Below are 18715 nucleotides of genomic sequence, written 5' to 3' on the forward strand. Positions count from 1 at the left end.
TTTTATCTGTATATTCTGACACGCCAGTTTGCAACAAAGCTTTGCCTTTACTCAGAGATACTGAAATAGGGTCTACTTTACTTTAGTATACATTGTATCCGTAACATTAATGTAAACCTTTGTGAAAGCATACATCAAGTCTTTCCCCTTCTCAGCCAGCATTGCCTTTTTTTTTGCCCTTCCACAATTGGCATATCATATATTGGTTAAGGGGGGAGGGGGTGGGGCGTACTAGGAAAAGCCTTAATGACAAGAAACATGGTCTATATAAGATGACTGGTTTGTTGAGTCAATATGTGACTGAGGTTCAGAAGCTGGTCATCTGTCCTGTGAATATGGATTCTTTATAGTATCCCCCCCTCTCCCCCATCTTCCAGAGTTGAGTGTGCATACTCTGGTCAATGTAGTAAAATCATCTCTAAAGACTGGGAAACTCACAGTATTATTACTAGCGCTCTCTTCTTAATCATGAAATACCAGAGAAAATTTTGGCTTTAGCAATATTCTCCAGGCATACAAAATGGATTGTTTTACACTGGGGTAGGGGTTGAACTCATGTCTTCAATCATAACATTATCAAAGTTGTCGAGACAATCCTCTGTTTCTAGAGGTGGTCCGGGATTTCATTACCAGTGTCCATGGAACTATCCCTGAACTTTGTAGGAAGGCATTGACTAATTTATTATTGTTACATGTTTGGCCTTCCTTGCTTTTAACATAATCTGTGATGGTTTAAAGGGTGTGATGACTCGCACAAAAAGAAACATCTAATGCCCGTAATCTGACCTAGTTTCGTATGAGGTGTAACAGAAGTGTTAGACACCACCATCGATCCCAGAAAATACACACACAACTTGCTACCGTCGGTAATTAGACACTAGTGTACAGTCAGTACGTACAGCTGCGGTCAATACACACAGCACAGTGTATAAACGATACAGCGATGGACATATCAGGTCCAGCTAAAGACAACAAGGTATCATATTTCATTAATGTCTGCATTTTGTAGCGACACAAACAAAACATCACTTGCAAGCAGCAGAAAGTTCACTTCAGATGGCCGCGCATGCGGATTGGGGAGAGTCTTCAATGCCTTTAAGCTCATTTATACTCACAGATCAAGCAATATAACCCAGATCTGGGCCCGTCTTTCACATTCAATAATTTCTCACTGATAAATAATAAGACATGTAGTTACCCTCCAGTTCTCTTGGCCTGAATTTTTATTTTAGAGAAAATACTCATTTCTGGTGGGATTACAGACAAGGGCATTTGACATGTGCCCTTACAAAAAAAGCATCACCAAGCATATTAATCATCTCCTTAATGAACATTCATGCAAGGGCTTACCAGTAACATCACCCAATAAGATGCTGTGCTCATGCACTAGAAACTGTTCACATGGCAACAGCAGAACTAAAAGTGCTTAATGCTACACACACAAAATATGAACTGAAAGAATGACTGAATGTTAATGTGGAAAACATTCCATTTGTTCATTGCTTACTAGTTTATTCAAAATTTAGAGATCATAATTCAAACATCTTTATGAAAATAGTGCATATATCCATCACAGAGTTTTATCAAAATTACAGCCTACATGATAACTGCTACAGAAGAAATTAAATGCTGTGAGAAAAACAATTTACAGTACTATATATGTGTCAAAATGAGTAGAAACAATTGATCAGGAAGAGAACAAAACTTAAATTATAGACAACAAGCCCCAAACAGCTCCAAAACCAAAAAGTAAAACTTGTCTTTCTGTAGAAACTTAGACAAACTATTTGCAAAGATACCAAAAATGACCGCAGATGAGCAGCCTTTTTGTGCAACCTCTGAGAAAAACTAAAAAAATATAATATTTTATAGCAAAGTATCACTCCTCTTGGACATACTTGGATGACTTCACAGATCAGTACATATGGGTACAGTTAGATATAGATATCCGGACTATTGAACTGGCACACTTAGTGATTGCAATGAGTGACATATCCATCACTGGAAGGAAATTACAGCGCAAAGAAATGAACACTAGTAGCTAGTTGCATACATGATGAATCATGAATAAAAAAAATCTGCATTTGATACAATATGTAAATACAATCCATTAAGAATACACAATGCAAAATGACAAAGGTTCTGTTTTTCAATCAAGGGCAACACATTTAAAACCAAGGGCGTAGGAACCGGGGGGGGGGGGGGTGGGGGGGGCGGGGGGAGGGGGGGCGGGGGGGGGGGGGTGCCAGCCCCCCAGTGAAAAATATGGGGGGGGCGGAAGTATCGTTCCGCCCCCCGCTCCGCAAGTCAGAAAACCCCTTTTTCATTTCCAAATGAGAAAAAAAATCTCATTTGAAGCACCAAATTGCATCTAAGGCCAGGTGAAAATGCAAAATTCTTTACAAAATGGAGTGGGTGTTGAAGTGTGCTATATTGCACCAAATTGCATCTGAGGCCACCTAGAAATGCAAAAAAATTCCAAAGGGGAGGGGGACACCCCCTCCCCTTAAACCCCTCCCCCAGGCCGGCCATCAGTCTTCAGCCCCCCCCCCCCACTCAAAAGTATCTTCCTACGCCACTGTTTAAAACTCCCTACACTTCCCCTCCTGAAAAAAGAAAGAAGGACATGCTAAACCAAGTGAAAATTTTTCAGCTATTTTTCAGCATCAACACTACAGTAGCTGCTACTGACAGGATATTCTTGAGGGTTTGGAATGTCAGCAGGCTCACCAGATACAAGCACCTTTTCCTATTAGCTCTTTATTTCTTACTTTAAAGCCATCCCTGAATATCTGGGAACAATTTTTAAGTCCAAAAACTGCCAGAAAAGTACTTGTTAAACGAATTAATAATTTGTAACATGTTAAACTTGACAGCAATAAAAGGAAAGATGATTTGCATTGATAGAGTATTGTATTGGTAAATTTAATACTCATCTTATACCCAAGCCTGTCTTTACTAAAGTAATAGTGTTTGTTGTGCAATTCTGTCATGTTTAGGAAACCGATAAGAACAAATGTATTGTGTTATCAGCAATAAAGTGCTGTAATAGATATTTAACACACCCCGATAAAGTAAAATACCAAGACCGTGTAGTTCTGGAACATTCATCTTTGCTACCGATGGCATTTTTAATTTGCATAAGATTTCAGAGCAAGTGCCAAGGCATCACTCATGTGACAAACTTGAACATGACCAGTATCTTATGTGACAGTGATGAAGACACCAAATGGATACATATCTACACACAAAGTGTGAAAGTGAGAAATATTAACACATGCGGCCAAAGAGCAAAACTTATTCTGGAAAGTTTGTATGTCGAGCACTTTTAATAACATGATTTTAGGCAAAAACTACAAGATCAACGTTCCATACTTACAGAATCCTACAGCCTTTACTTTTATTAATTCTTCTTGTGTGTGTGTGTTGCACTAGCCACCCTATTGTAATGTGCATTGTACACATATATGCCTTAACCAGTGCTGTGAAAAGTTGCAAACAAGTGCAGTAAATATTTTCCAGCTTCCTATTGACTGTACATTGAAATCATATAACGTGCAAGGTTTCCCACAAGCTTTGAAACATGGTTCATAAATAGCAGACCATGTCATCTTGTTGTATAATCAGCTCAAGTGGTGGATGTGTCCTCCAGTTTGATATCATGTCAGTGGCCGCTCTAGTTGGAAACATGGTTCATGAATAGCAGCCCATGTCATCTTGTTGTATCATCAGCTCAAGTGGTGGATGTGTCGTCCATTGTCCTGTTACCTCTTGCAGTAAAAGGTTCGAGACACTCGAGACACTCGGCTCAAGACACTCGAGACATCCAGGTAATGATCCAGTGTCCAGTATCACATCATAAATGCTATGCAATAATGGGCAAATTGCTATATAAGTGCAAAGATGCCTAGCAGTTTTTGTACACAGGATTCATAGCAATTTATGATAGACAAAGTTCAGCGCCTTGAAACTGCTTCACAAAATTTACATTCTAAATTTTAATTCCCTGACAACAACTGTGCTAGTGAATCTACGGAGTCATCGAGTTGTGCAAGTGTATGCCTTATCACCATGTGCTTGTTGGGAAAGAAGTAAACCCAGAAAAGTCAAAAGATGATGAATTGTCCAGCTACCATTTCTTTCGTTCCCAGACGTCCCTCGGCTAAAGCTTTGCTTTGGGATGTTTCGGGATGATTTGAGGTAACTTCATTGCTACTCCCATGTTGCCTTTGACTTTCAACTTTCCTCCGAAATAAGCCTGCAATGATTAAAGAAAGTACACTGTCGCACAAACTAATATCACAACAAATATGATTTTATGAGAACTTAATATTAAGAACACGTCTTACATTTCTAAACAAAATTTAGCACCAAGGCCTACAACCAGGAGACTGAGTCAAATATTCTTCACCCCTCACACAAACAAAGCAGGCATTGTGTTTTGCTATTGTTATGTGTGTTTACAGTGTAAGAACAATGGATTGTATTAACATGATCTCAGTCATAGCTTTTGATTGATGTATACTTTGCCATTCCTTGTAATTATGAAAGTAAAAATGATGAGGCAAAAACAAATGTTTATTCAAATAATTGGATGAAATGTATCTAACAGGTCACATTTTCAATCTCCCCCCACCCCCACCCCCATACTTCTTACCTTCTAACTTTGGGAGGCCCCCTAGATCAGGAATTCTGGGCCCATCTGGCCTAATGATAACTCCTGATTTGCATGTTCACACCCTCAACTGACCATATTAGACAGTCCTGTAAGCTGGTAAACTGATTATAATTGAACCTAACCACAGTATACTACTACTGACAAAGAGTTTAACAGAATATACATCCTGCTCAGTAGTTACCAGTTAACCGACAGTAAAACTAACATTTTTCGATGCTTCATTTACAAGTACAAAACTCCTTCCAAACAAACTATTGAAAAATACACAAGGTTTGCCATTTACTTACCGCTTGGGCTTGCAGCTTGCCAGTTATGATAGCAACCAAGTCTACGTCCTTAACTGTAAAGTTACAGTCTGCCTTCACTGCAATTGAATTAAAGTAGATATATATCATCAGGACTTCTACTAGTTGTTCCACTTGTCTCTACTAATTCTCATCTATACTTCGCTCTGCCCACCAGACATAGAGCACTCTGCGCCAAGATAGACGCCAACCAACCAAACATAAATTTATATATACATGCATATAAATATATGTATTGTATGTATATGCATATGTATATGTATATACATATATGTATATGTATATATCTCTGTTTCTTTCTCTCTTTTACTAGCTCTTCTATTCCTATCCTTTTTCTTTCGTGTTCTTTTTCATCTTGTTTGCTCTTGGTATTTTTGTTTTCAATGCGTACGGTAGAATATTTGCATGTTAAGATGCATGACTTATCTCGCTAGGGGGCTTAGACAAAACAAGAAAAGAAGAAAATATTTTGCGTTCCTCCTCACCCATACCAAATATTTTACATTCTCAAGGAGAAGCATAGTTACACATTGTGATGAGAGTAGGTGGGAAAATGAATGGGGTGGTCAAATCTTTTTTGACCATGGTACGTACCTCTTCAAGTCGAGGTGTTTGCAATCTTTAAATCTTACAAATACAAATCTTACTGTTCGTATTACTCGTACATTTCGGCTAAACAATGGGAGACTTCTTATTTCTGGATGCCACTCTTCATTGAAAGCTTTTTATGCTTGAGTGTCTCTACGGTCCTAACGTTGACGAACCCCACTGTTTAATCGTTCAGACTCGTTCTGTCAAATAGTCTACATAAATTTACTAGCGATTCCATCATCGTGGGGGAGGGGAGATTTTAATTTGGTTTTTAACTCAGATATTGATAAGCAGGGAGGTAATCCCCGTAAAAACTTTAAGGTGAAGAATATGTGCTTAGAGTTAATGACTACCTTTAATTTAGTAGATATTTGGAGAGAAAGAAATCCATGTCAGAAAGATTTCACATGGAGTTCAAATGTTTACCGAACTATCCACTGCATCTTAGATCTTTTCCTTAATTCAAAGTGTTTAGCTCAATCTGTGCCCAGGAGTGTTTTTTATTCTACTGGTATGCAGTCTGATCATTCGATGGTTATTAAACCTTTTTATTAAATCAGAAACGAGGTCCAGGATTCTGGAAGTTCAATAATTCCCTCTTGTCAGATTTAGTGTATAGAGACATGATTAATAACCTTATTGTGACAGAAGTAGACTCTCTGCATAACAGTGATGCTTCACATATGTGGGAATTGATTTTAGTATAAAATCCGTATTGCAACCATTAACTATACAGTAAGAGTAAGGCAGACCGCTCGTAGGAAAAATGAATTTCAGTTAGTCAAGGAAATTTCTAGGTTAGAAAGTCTCTGGCTCAAGTGAAGTCTTTAACAATCTCCAGGAGGCAAAAATCAACTTGAATCACATAGGCCTATATGATTATAAACTGCAGGATATCATTATTAGGTGGAAGATAAGGTGGGTTGAGGAGGGAGAATGTAATATAAAGTATTTTTTGGGGATCTGAACAAGCAAAATTAGTCAAGGAATACAATAAGGAAACTGAAAGGTAGAGATGGAGGGGATATAACTTATACCAAAGCAATTCTCAACGAATTAAATCATTTTTATAAAAATCTTTATACGAGTGAAAATATGCCAAATGTGAGATATTTCTTTTCAAAGGTTCTTGGTGACAAGTTTCTTGGGGAGACAGATGCAAATTCCTGCGTTGGTAGGTTTTCAGTCGAGGAGTGTCGCACTGCTCTACTTACATTTTGTAATGGGAAAAACCCTGCAAGCGATGGTCTGTTTTCGCCGAAGTGTACAATAATTTTGGTCAGTAATTGGTAATTTGGTAACAGACTCTCTTAATTATTGCCTTTGATCACATTGGTATGTCCTCTGTCTACAAGACTCATAACATTACTCCCCAAGCCAGGCAAGGATTGTGTGGACTTATTGAAAGTGGTTATATGATGGTTTAAATACAATTCAAATGAATACAACCATCCATGCGCAGCAAGAGATAGAAAAAAAATGTATATATCTATATATAGATATGGATGTGTATGTGTTTTTATATAGATGCATGTGAACACACACACACACACATATATATATATATATATATATATATATATATATATATATATATGTATGTGTATATATAGAAACTTTACCAGCATGAAATTGTTTTTTCTTTTCTCTTTCATTGGACTATGACATGTCAAGGCTGAAACTCAAGACTGAAGTCTACCTGTCAACAACTATTTACGACAGAACTTCAGTCTCGATGTCATATTCTAACAATGAAATACTGAGAAGAATTTTGTTGCTGGTATTGTGTCAACAGCCTGAAAATAATCACATTTGAATATTCATTTTGCAACAACAAATTATAAATATCGACTTTAAAGTTTATCCATGATAATACTCAACAAACAGAGCCTAGAGCAATTAACGAAAAGAAAAAAAACACCAGATAACTTCCATTTCACGAATGTTTTCGTCCTTTTGGGACTCATCAGGAGAAGGTAGGAATCGGACCCCAGACCTTTGTGTCACAGACTGAAGTCCGTACCACCCTACCACAGTAATTCTACTGGTGTGTGAATGCCTACAAACTGGTTTTTCATAACTGTCAATGAGGACGTATTACCCAACTTTTATGACTGTACAGAGTGCACCCCTGGTGCTTTGAATCTGACAATTTACACAGAATTGCCACATTTTATAGGCAAGCCAAGTCGTAAATATGAAATGAATGTGTAGCAAGTGGTATGACAGATAAAAAGTAATAAATAAAGATCAAGACACCAGAAAAATTTCACTTCACAACCGGCTTCATTCTTTTGCTATTGATTTACCATACATCTGTCATACCACTTGCGACACATAATATTTCTTATTTAAGGATTGGCTTGCCTAGATATGTTTATAACAACTGTGCTTATTCATCAATAATTTAACTAGCTGTATTTGAAGGTTACCATAAATCAGCTAAAACAAAATGGTAAATATTCAACTGAAAATTAAGCATGGCACCTTTTCTGCAGGTCCCTGCAGGTATTGAATGTGTGTATAGCACTGGCTTTACCTCTGGTACTAAATATTTATGATGCTGGTCTGTGGTACAGTTAACACAGTTAAACAAGTCTTTCATTGCAACCATACCAAATATATGCAAAGATGAAACTTATATGCGTGTAAGGAAGGATGTGTAAGTACAAACTGAGTGCTGGTCGATGTTTTCTTCATCATACTGGCTATAAATATATCGGGTCACTACTTCTTCAAATTTCTAGAATCCTATCCTACCGATGGACATTAAGTGATGGTGAGAAGTGTATCAATTTCTGATTGGCACTAGGCCTGTAAGACTGAGGGTAGTTACTAGTGCTGATAGTCGTAATAATGATTAATCGAACAGTAGTCGCGATAACAACTTTGGAAGTTTGATTAATCGCGCTCAAAACCCAAGTTGCGATTGCTCGACTACAAGCTAGCACTACACATAATCTGCTTTTGAAAAATAGCCTAACCTATCAAAAACAACACTCAAGCAGTTTGTATCGCAAATTTAAAGGTTCTCACAATGCTACACTACACCCCAAATGTTATTTATCAGTGGATTCATGCTGGATTTTTGCTTGTCAGTAATGCACGCTTGTTCTGCAGTGCCACATTCAGTCCTAGCAATGTTTGATCATTGCGCATAATCGCAAATTCGTAAGTTATTAATCTTTTGCGATTGCCAAAGTATTTGTCATTTCTTCAAACATGTTTAAAATTACTTCATTTACTGATCTGATTCACATTTTTCGGCTGATCGAGTGTGTCGATTGCGGTGTAGTTTATTTTCAATGTGCAAAATATGTGCCTGCTTTCGCGCTAGGCCAGAGCCTAGCCTTGAATGTTGAACGTCCTTCTACAGGAAACTCTTGCATACTAAACATCACACTGCTACCGGGTGTTACATCTTTTCACTGTTTGCACGTTTGCTTTTATTAGTTGAAGTAGTTGTAGTAGCCTCGTAGATTCATTCAAAAGTTTTTAATTTACTATGAAGGATTTTAAGAAAGTTGGAGATTGAAAGTTGTTCACAGTTTTTGTTAGGTAGATGTTTTCACATGGTTTAGACACCACACATTAAGACACAAGAACAAATAAAGGCATTGCACCAAAGGAGAGAGATCCGTTTTGACTGTATTTCTGTAATGTAAAAATGACAGCACTTGATGACGTCATAACTGTCACCTAGTAATCGCAGTAATCGGGAGAAGAGCTATGCGATTACTCAAAGTCTACAAAAGAAAGAGTCGACTATTAGCACTAGTAGTTACAGACAGCTAGGTTGCCTACATGTCGTAACATAAATTATGCAGTCAGTGAAAGAAAAGAATTTTTATGAAATGATGATATGAATATGGATTCACAGGCTAATGCAACAGCAGGTGCTTTTGATGTGAACAAAGACAAAACCTGCTTAGTCCTGAAAGTGAGGTTATGCATTTCATCTACAATTTTACAAAATTGATGATCTAAAACACTCGGAGAGTTTCTTTAAAAAACTGAAGGTTTGTGAATATTTAATTGATGAATTTGATTCCACTTTTCAACGATATATTACCCAGATTCTTTTCATAGTTTTTATTCATTCTTCAGTTACACGTAGGCGAGCAAATTTCAAGGTTTTTCCAGCATGAACTTTAATGTTTGAAATCAACATGTGACTAACCAAATTAGCCAATGAACAACTTTGTTATATGATTTATAGTATGGAATATCAATATACAGTAGCATATCATAACATATATCAAAATTTACTTTAAAAGCTGCTTTAAAAGAAGAAAAAAAAATGAGTTTAGTCAATGAAGTATTTTACCAAACATTTACCTTTTTTGTGATGATGCAATGTTCTAACAAAACAAAGCAAAGATTGGTCAACGACAGTCGACAGATAAATTTTCAGCGCAATAAGAAAATAAAAGAAATGACTTCTGCCTGCCACAAATCCTAAAAGAAAAAATTCAACCATTCTCTCCTTTTTAATCTAGATAATCCTTTTTTTAATCTAGATCATCCTTTTTTTAATCTAGATAATCCCTTACCTTTGCTGCCTTTCTGGACAGAACCGTTTCCATTTTTGACATCGACTACCCATCTCTCCGTCCTTCCTTCAGGTCCATGTGTCACATTAAATGCATAGATTGCTTTTACCTTAGCAACATATTTTGCTCCTTCCTGCAAATAACCAAAGAAAAGAAATAGAATTCTTATAAATGCAGACAACAGAAATTGGTTTCAATAATTCAATGTTATCATATTACAGTAAAACCTGAATCTGAATTTAATGCTTAAAATATGCCTTGGATGCATTTCACATCTCAAGATTGTACTTTTGTCAAGGAGGACAGGCTCCTAGATCCACCCTTACATGGAAGTCGGTTTTCAAACACCTCAGGCTCACACCCCCATCCTTTTATTTGCACCCTGCTACAGATGGATAGCCAGTAATTAAACTTAAATTTGGAAATTGTATTTTCTAATAGGTTGACTACCAGTTGAAATAGTAACAGCTCTCCACTATTCAAGAGCACAAGTACCATGAACCTGGATGCACTTTACAATTTAGCCGCAATATATTTGTATTGTATTCTGTCAATTAAATAGGAGCAAACCTCAATAAGGTTTACCTCAAATAATAACCTCAAATAAACCTCAGATAAGTCATTTAATAAGGCGAAATGACCATATATGACCACTTTCGGGTCTTTACTAGCATATTTAGGGCTAAGTGCTGATGACCTATATTTGACAGAGCTCCCTAACTTTGACTTGCTTTTATGGATTTTTACCTGCTTTAATTGGTCTTCTATCAACTTGAAGTGAGGTTCACATTGAAATGACTCAGACGATGTTGGAACCGATTCGATGTGTAGCCTTAAAAGGAAGAGAAGTACATGTTACAACTTTAGAATATTCTGAAATAATTGGAAGCGCTTAGAACATAAATTACATAAACAAACTTAAACCAGTATGCAAATAAATTGAAAACAGTTGTAATTTTCAAAGCAATTATGCACTCAAATTGTTGAGCTGCATTTAGCTATGAGTTTGCATAATTTGGTGGTCACCAATACCAATCTTTACAGGAGGGATTTTAAGCTATTTGAACTGATAATCTGCTACTTTAGTCAACTAAAATTGCACTAGAATAATGTAATAACTGTAGGAATCAACATTGAAGTTGAGTTAAAAAAAATCATCATAAGAATAATAATTAATACAGAACAGATTAAATATGCATAACAACTTTTTTTTCAATTGAACAAAAAAGTTTAGATTTAACGGTTTGTATATCTCAACCAAACAAGTAGATACCCATTCACACAGATCACTAGATTGCATGTAAGCATTTTGTGTGGTCCTGTTAGAATGGATAGCACAACAACACTGTATGTATGTCCAGGGATGTGCCCAGGATGAATTTCCTGAGTGCCGGTTATACTGATTTTTGAAGGTGCTCAGATGCCAAATGCTGGCACTTGTGTAGCTTTTTAAGCACATACACAAGTATTAGTTTTGCTAACAATTTACATTTTTCAATTTTTTTTAGTGAAATATATTACGTACCTGGTAAAAATTATTAGTTTGTTTCAAAGAGATTTTACAAGGGACCGATTGAGGGCCGTAAGTAATGTTTCTCGCATGCGTAACTGATGCATTATTAGTCTGTATGATTTTGGCATAGGCTAGGCCCAATTTATGTTGAATATATTGTTAGGAATGTCAGGATTTTAGAAGAAAATAGTGCTAGGCGGGATTCCCGATTTTTAAGACAGTGCTGGGCGGTAATTTTTAGTGCTGGGCGGGGCTGCCCAGTGCCGGGCAGCGTGGGCACATCCCTGTATGTCTATACATAGAAAGTCTCAGAGGCAGTGTAAGAGGGGGTGGAGGGAGGCAGGGGCACAAATTGGAGGGACAGTGGAACATATGACTTGAGTTGATGGGGTAAACAACAATATTACCTCAGAACTCACAACAAATTGGCTGATCTTTGCATTCTCTATGATCTCAAATTCCAGTATTTTAAAAAAATTTACCAAACCAGCACTTTTTTCAAAGAAACAGAACATAAGAACACTTTTTATAATTAAAAAAATGGAAAAATGGTGTTTGTAATCATAAAAAAAAAAAATGATGCATTTTCAATTTATGAGAAGGGTGGCACCTTGAGGTCTTTAACAAAACTGGAGTCACGTTACCCCAGGTCCACTGCCCCTGGTTAGTCTTACATTGCGTTTTGAACGTCTTGGAAAATCTGCCGAGATATGTATCATTACACAAGATGCACAGCTACCACTACTTACTGTTGCCTCTGGTGGCTGCTAAAGCCCTTGGTGATTCTTACGAGATCGGTCACAGTTTTCGAACGTTGGTCGGCCATCTTGGATTCTTCCTGATGATTGTTTTAACAATCTGCAACCTGTAAGGGAGAAAAGTATGTCATTTCTGAAGATTCTGAGTCTTCAAGTAATTCCAGGAAATTATGAAAGAAGGTCCAAACATTTGCAAGTTGGAAAGGTGAAATGGCTGTATTACTTACACGTCAAATTGGCTGGCTTTCCAATTTTAAGTTAAAAAGATCATTTTGAGAAGAAAAAAATTGTTAGCACACTGCTTTATATCTACTGCAAAAAGCCTTTGTAGGTAATCATGTGAATGTCTCATCCGACGGGGCTGGCCTGGCAGGGCGGGATCGGGTTGGGGAGGCCGATGGGGGAGACAGTTAGGGATCGTATAAGTGCCACGATGTTTCTGTCACGAGAAATAATCCGAATGAAATAAAAAAATTCTATTGCATCACAGATTTTGTTCGCTTTCCTAAAGTGTTCCTCTCTGTGCCACATATTCCCTTTCTTAGAGCAAAACTGAAACCAATTCTCACAAGGTCAATAATCAAGAATGGGGTTTGGTAACATGAGATACCCATCTTTGTAGGCTGGGGTGTAGTAATGGAGAATATGTACAATATAAGTACCAGATTATCTCTTGTTTCGGGTTGGGCTGTTTGGTCGTGACAGATTATATTGACTCCATTTTACTTGATTTTTGATTTTTGTAATATTAACGTTTTCTTGCAAGTGAAAAGTGATAAGTCTATAACAGGTTTCAGTGTGTCAATACATTATATAAGAACGTTTTTGTGTGAACTAATTAAGTGAGAAAACGCCCTTGAAGGTTACATCCCAATCCCAACATATTTTGATAGAACTTCTGTTAATGCATACTATGTTTAGTTTATTTAAAAAGCACAACTTTTTAATAAACAACCGTTTAATGCTATTAGTAAAAAAAGTGTCACAGTCATGCAGCCCAGCATTAGCCCGCCAACTGTGCCGCCAATGGTCCACTAGTGAACTGATAGACAAAACTGCGTCAGCCCCCCAGCAGCGACCACCTTCAGCCGGCAGTCGGGCTGGATCCAGCCCACCATCGGCCCACCTACGGCTTGCTATCTGGGTACTGATGGGCAGTTAAGTGTCAATAAAGAAAAGAACTTCAAACGTGAAACCCAGCCACCTATACAGAACTGTATCAGTATATGTGTATGCCTAGGTCAAAGCTAAGTTTTACTTTCGCAGGCCATGTTCGAACTTAGGCTCTGTACTACCACTATGGCACTAGTACTATGGTGGGCTCATAATTGACACACTTAAGGATTTGATTCATGCTGTCTATCAACGAAAAATTGAAATCACACAATTGTATGCATTTCTCATATGTGTGGTTCCTCAGGAATGCAATGATCTCAAAATAATTATTGTTCTGTGCGGACTCAATGTACAATTGACCGGAATTTGACCACCAAATGTCTGTCATGTCAAGTTCTTTCATACCCCTAAATTGACACATTCATTGATAAGCTAACTGTAGTGTCTGCCTAAGTATACATCCGTTGACTTTGGATGCTGTTTGCTACTATGCCCTGAGCCTCTAAGCTCAGACAGGTCAGATCCCAGAGAGTAGTGGTGTCATATTGAGGTAATTTGGTTACTTTAAGGGAGATTTCCAAATGCCAAAAAATGTGCCTCACTGGGGGAGGGTGTTAAAAGCTCTAAAAAAAAAACTCTTTGATAAGCATATACCTGAAATGGATTAAACTCATCAAATATGTAACTCTGCTTGGCTGCAAAAAGTTTATGCTGACTGCTGTTTCGTTGCTTTTACAATTTGAAGGGGCGTCAAGTGCGAAGGTGTGTCAATTATGAGCTCCTATACTAACTTTAGTACTAATCATAGAGCAGAATATATGAACTTTCTGCTATATGGTACTAATCGATCGAACAATACCCTAGGCCTAGGCTAGGCATAACTTAGTTCGAGGTATTCATTTGCTAGTATCTCACTTACGGTAGTTAAAATCTTTCGCTGAGAAGGTGCTACACAAATTATGTGTCTTGACGTTGCAATACAAGAAGAAGTAAATGTATTGGTTTATTTCGGAATAACAGTACTTCACATATGCAAACTAACCTAGTCACATGTTTTCATTTCGCCGTCCAGAAGTTACGCAATATCGGCAACTGGCCATATTCTAATGCAGAAATACGCTAGCATTTCGGTATTTGACGAAAGCGTAAACGGTAAACGTGCTGAGATGGAAATTTGCAGTTTATTCCATCAGAGGTTGCAGCTTTGAACTTCTCCACGTTAAATATGGAACGCCAAAAGGACTACAGGTGGCATTGCTACGCTAAACAGGTGGTGCTACTACCCTAAACAGGCGATGCTACTACCCTTAGCAGGTGTTACTATCATAAACAGGGGTCGATCTATTTGTAACTACGACCCATTTCCAAAGAAAACCGCAGTGTTTGGTAATGCCATTACAAATCTGCTGGTTATTCTTTTGCGGAAACGTACACCTGTCATTCAGTCGCATTAAAGAGATAAAATGTTTCAAACAAAGGTTAATTATCAGCCGCTTTACATATTTGAGAAAAATTTAAAGGATACAATTTTCTGGAAGGAAGTCAAAATTATATCACGAGATACAAAAGACAAGGCTCTTTCAACCATTCTGCCATTACAATGTTAAGTAAAACTAGATGCAATACTATTCATGCCAAATTTTACCTGCCCAAGTTAGAGAACATCAACGTACTTGTATGCTATGTGAAAATCCTTTTTACTGATTGCGTGCTGCATTCAAAATTTACTGCTGAAAGTTATATCGACCGGGAAGTTGCTAATTGTTGCTAATTGCCGACCATTCCGGGACAGGCTAACAGAATAACATGTATAGAATTTGTGTTAGGTATTTCTATAATTATTTTTGTGTGTTCGCTCATCATGAGAATACGTAACTCTGCAAGAGTGATAGATGTAAGATGTTAAATACCTTTATTTTCCGTGTATAGTTTAGAAAAGTAAGAAGATATAAAATACGGCGGAGTGTTGCACCCCAGAAGTCGATCCAAAATGGTGAAGCTGGCTCTCTCCCCCCCCCCCCCCCCCAAATCCTAATTTTGCCAGTTAAGGGTGATATCACAAGTACATCTAGTTTCGCCATCTGCTTGTGTTCACGGAATATGGGATCGAAAGCATCCTGAAATGAAGTTCATATTATTCGAACAGCACGATGAGAGGAGTTGGAACTGAGGTAGAAGTAATGGGGTTAAGTACCCCTTAATAAATTGGTAAAATACAAGCCTTAACAAAGAATGAAGGAAATTCATTCCCAAATTTTCGCAATTTCAGAGTAATCCCCTTTTCTGCAATTATTTTTGTGCTTCAAATGGCTATGCAAGACAAGCACTGTCCGAAAATGCTATACCCCTTTCACGCAATTATAGGCTGGATCACAGCATCATTATGATCCCCTTCTAGGGGAACCATCATAACCACCTGACAATGATCACACAGTCTCAATGCAAGGGGACTGGGGTTGAGAGCGGATCAGTCGTTCGGTTGTTTGGTTTTCGTTGCCAGGTTCTTTCCTGGGTGACGTTTTTTTTTTGTTTTTTTAAAGTATCACACAGTCAGTCTTGATGTAAGATGACTGGGATCAGTCGGTTCGCAGTTTGGCTTTTATTGGCCAGGTTTTTTCCTGGATGGCTTCTCTTACAAAAATAACATTATGTTCCCCTTCTAGGGGGACCGCGATACACACTTGACGTCGATAACCACACAGTCACAGTCGATAATAAGTTGTTTGGTGCCCAGGTTCTTTACTGGGTGACTTTTCTTAAAAATCGAAAGCTATCGCTTTTTTGGCCTTCTGGCTAAGATCATAAGTAGACTGTTGTGCACCTTAGCACCCTGTGGACAGGTGGCCCCCTGTATGCTTCAGTGCACACAACTTTAGTACACACGAACCTTGAGTATACATGCGCACTTTAGTACCCTAGCTGTGTACCCCACAATACAGTATACACCACAGGACACTACACCACAGTACACAGTAGCTTTGATCAATTGCGCGATACAGGAAGGTACACAATACAAACAAATTTGTAGCAGGAACGATGAGTTTAGGTGAAAGCTGTTATGACTTCAAAATTAAAGTAAACAACCTCACCCAAACTAACCTAAAAATTTAATAAGATGTAAAAACTTTTTTGTTTACTACTGAGTGAAGATGTTTGTTTACAAGTGACTAAAAGTTCCGGCTCGGATAGCAAACAATCTACATGGTCATGATACGGCAAACTGATGGTGCCATTAAAGGGCAACTTGTCAGCTATCCGGTGATTGGTAGCATTTAGCTAGTGATAACTTCTATCTAGACTTAGAGACCACATTACTTTTGTAATTTAGTGTGTAGGTCAATGGGGCTTTTAATGTGCGTATGCTACCTTAGTAGTAGCACCCAGGGGCGTATCGAAGGGGTTTTTGTTGGGGGGTGTGGAGAATTTGATTTGCCGACGGATCTGGAAGTGGTGACTGAAATGGGGGAGGGGTCTAAGGAGAGGGGGTGTCCCCCTCCCCTTTGGAAAATTTATAGTTTGAAACGTCCTTAGATGCAATCTGGTGCATATTTTAAGTCAAATTTGATTTGCCGACGGATCTGGAAGTGGTGACTGAAATGGGGGAGGGGTCTAAGGGGAGGGGTGTCCCCCTCCCCTTTGGAAAATTTATAGTTTTGAAACTTCCTTAGATGCAATTTGGTGCATATTTTAAGTCAAATTTGATTTGCCGACGGATCTGGAAGTGGTGACTGAAATGGGGGAGGGGTCTAAGGGGAGGGGGTGTCCCCCTCCCCTTTGGAAAATTTATAGTTTGAAACGTCCTTAGATGCAATCTGGTGCATATTTTAAGTCAAATTTGGCACAGAAGAAGCTCCCGTTCTCCTTTCTCTATTCAGCTTTCCTTCTTTCTTCCCCTTCCGCTCTCTTCACCTTTTCTCCTTTTGCCGACAGACCCAAAATTTGCCGACAGCGACCAAATTATTGGGGGGTGTGACACCCCCCCCCCCCCCCACACCCCCCGCTCGCTACGCCCCTGGTAGCACCTTCCGTTTAGGGTAGTAGCGCCACTAATTTACAGTAGCATCGCCGCCTGTAGTAGTAGCATCGCCTATTAAGAGTAGTAGCGCCACCGTTTTAGAGCAGTAGCGTCACTTAGGAGTCGTAGCACCTCCTGTCTAGAGTAGTAGCACCACCTGTTAAGAGTAGTAGCACCTCCTGTTTAGAGTAGTAGCGCCACCTGTAGTCCTTTTGACGTTCCATAGATAATGACATGCAATACAAGTTTATTCAATCTCTGTGCACCTCACTCGTGTGATGTATGTAGAGTACAAACATGCTTACAAAGTTCATATGACAACAACGTTGACAAAAAGAATTAAAAGGGGGAAAATATATATATATAATAAAAAAAAATGTATACATGGAAAATGGTAGCGCCAGGCCCCAGAGGTATAAGAAGAAAAAGAAATGTGGACGGAAATGCGAAATGGAAAAGAATAAATAGCTTCAAATGCATACGGGATGAAAAATAAAATAGAAAGAAGAAAGAAATAAAAAACTAATTTACAATGCCTTTGGCAAGAAACTACTGAAATTTGTAGTAAATTTCTCTGCAAAGCTTAACAAGGTTGGAAATGGTTGTTCTGTTACTTGATTGAAGCAATTGCTCCATATTTAATGTGTTCGGTCTATTCCGCAGAAATATGACTTCATATAATCAAATAAGCTCAACCTATAGCGTATAAAAGCGATACGGAAACTTCGTATGGACTTTAATATAATAAAAACACTTTGTATTTATTTCAGCCATGTTTATGGACAATGAGGATTATTTTCGAGGTTAAAACTCTGCTCCACCTTTGTGTAGCAGCTCAGTAAGCGATTGATTGTAGAACTTTTATAGTTTCGATTTTCGATCGAAGTTAAGAATCACATATCGATAACTTATGACCCTAATATACCTGTTTATTTATTTTCGATTATCGTAAGTACCCTATGTATTAATTTCAGCCACATTTATGGACAATTAGGTTGTTTCTCGGGGTTAAACTCAACTCCACCTCAGGGAAGCTCACTAACGCGATTGATTATGAATTTTTTAAATTCGATTTTTGACCAAATTTAATATTTGACCAAACATATCGATAACTTATAGACCTGTTTAGTTATTGCAGATTATGTTAAGTACCCTATGTATTAATTTCAGCCACATTTATGGACCA

The 18715-nt window shown here is 38.0% G+C and overlaps 1 protein-coding gene across 1 annotated transcript; it reads right to left on the reverse strand.

Moving 5' to 3' along the window:
• Positions 1-2311: 2311 nt before the first annotated feature.
• LOC139981403 (sterol carrier protein 2-like) lies at positions 2312-14591 on the reverse strand. The gene is made up of 6 exons (XM_071993770.1): positions 14434-14591; positions 12390-12505; positions 10875-10959; positions 10128-10260; positions 4966-5042; positions 2312-4258 (listed from the first exon to the last, which is right to left on the reverse strand). The coding sequence occupies exons 2-6, from the start codon at positions 12464-12466 to the stop codon at positions 4163-4165; spliced, it is 468 nt and encodes a 155-aa protein (XP_071849871.1). The 5' UTR covers positions 12467-12505; positions 14434-14591; the 3' UTR covers positions 2312-4162.
• Positions 14592-18715: the final 4124 nt, after the last annotated feature.

Source organism: Apostichopus japonicus, chromosome 2, assembly GCF_037975245.1.
Source record: "Apostichopus japonicus isolate 1M-3 chromosome 2, ASM3797524v1, whole genome shotgun sequence".
In the NCBI taxonomy this organism is placed as follows: Eukaryota; Metazoa; Echinodermata; class Holothuroidea; order Aspidochirotida; family Stichopodidae; genus Apostichopus; species Apostichopus japonicus.

Bases quoted from the DNA above. Each gene is read 5' to 3' on its own strand.
- LOC139981403 (XM_071993770.1), bottom strand. From the start codon at position 12,466: ATGGCCGACCAACGTTCGAAAACTGTGACCGATCTCGTAAGAATCACC. The intron at 5,043-10,127 runs GTAAGGGATTAT...ATTCAATTGCAG, and splicing joins TGTCCAGAAAGGCAGCAAAG to TGAAGGCAGACTGTAACTTT. The intron at 4,259-4,965 runs GTAAGTAAATGG...TAATCATTGCAG, and splicing joins GCAAGCTGCAAGCCCAAGCG to GCTTATTTCGGAGGAAAGTT.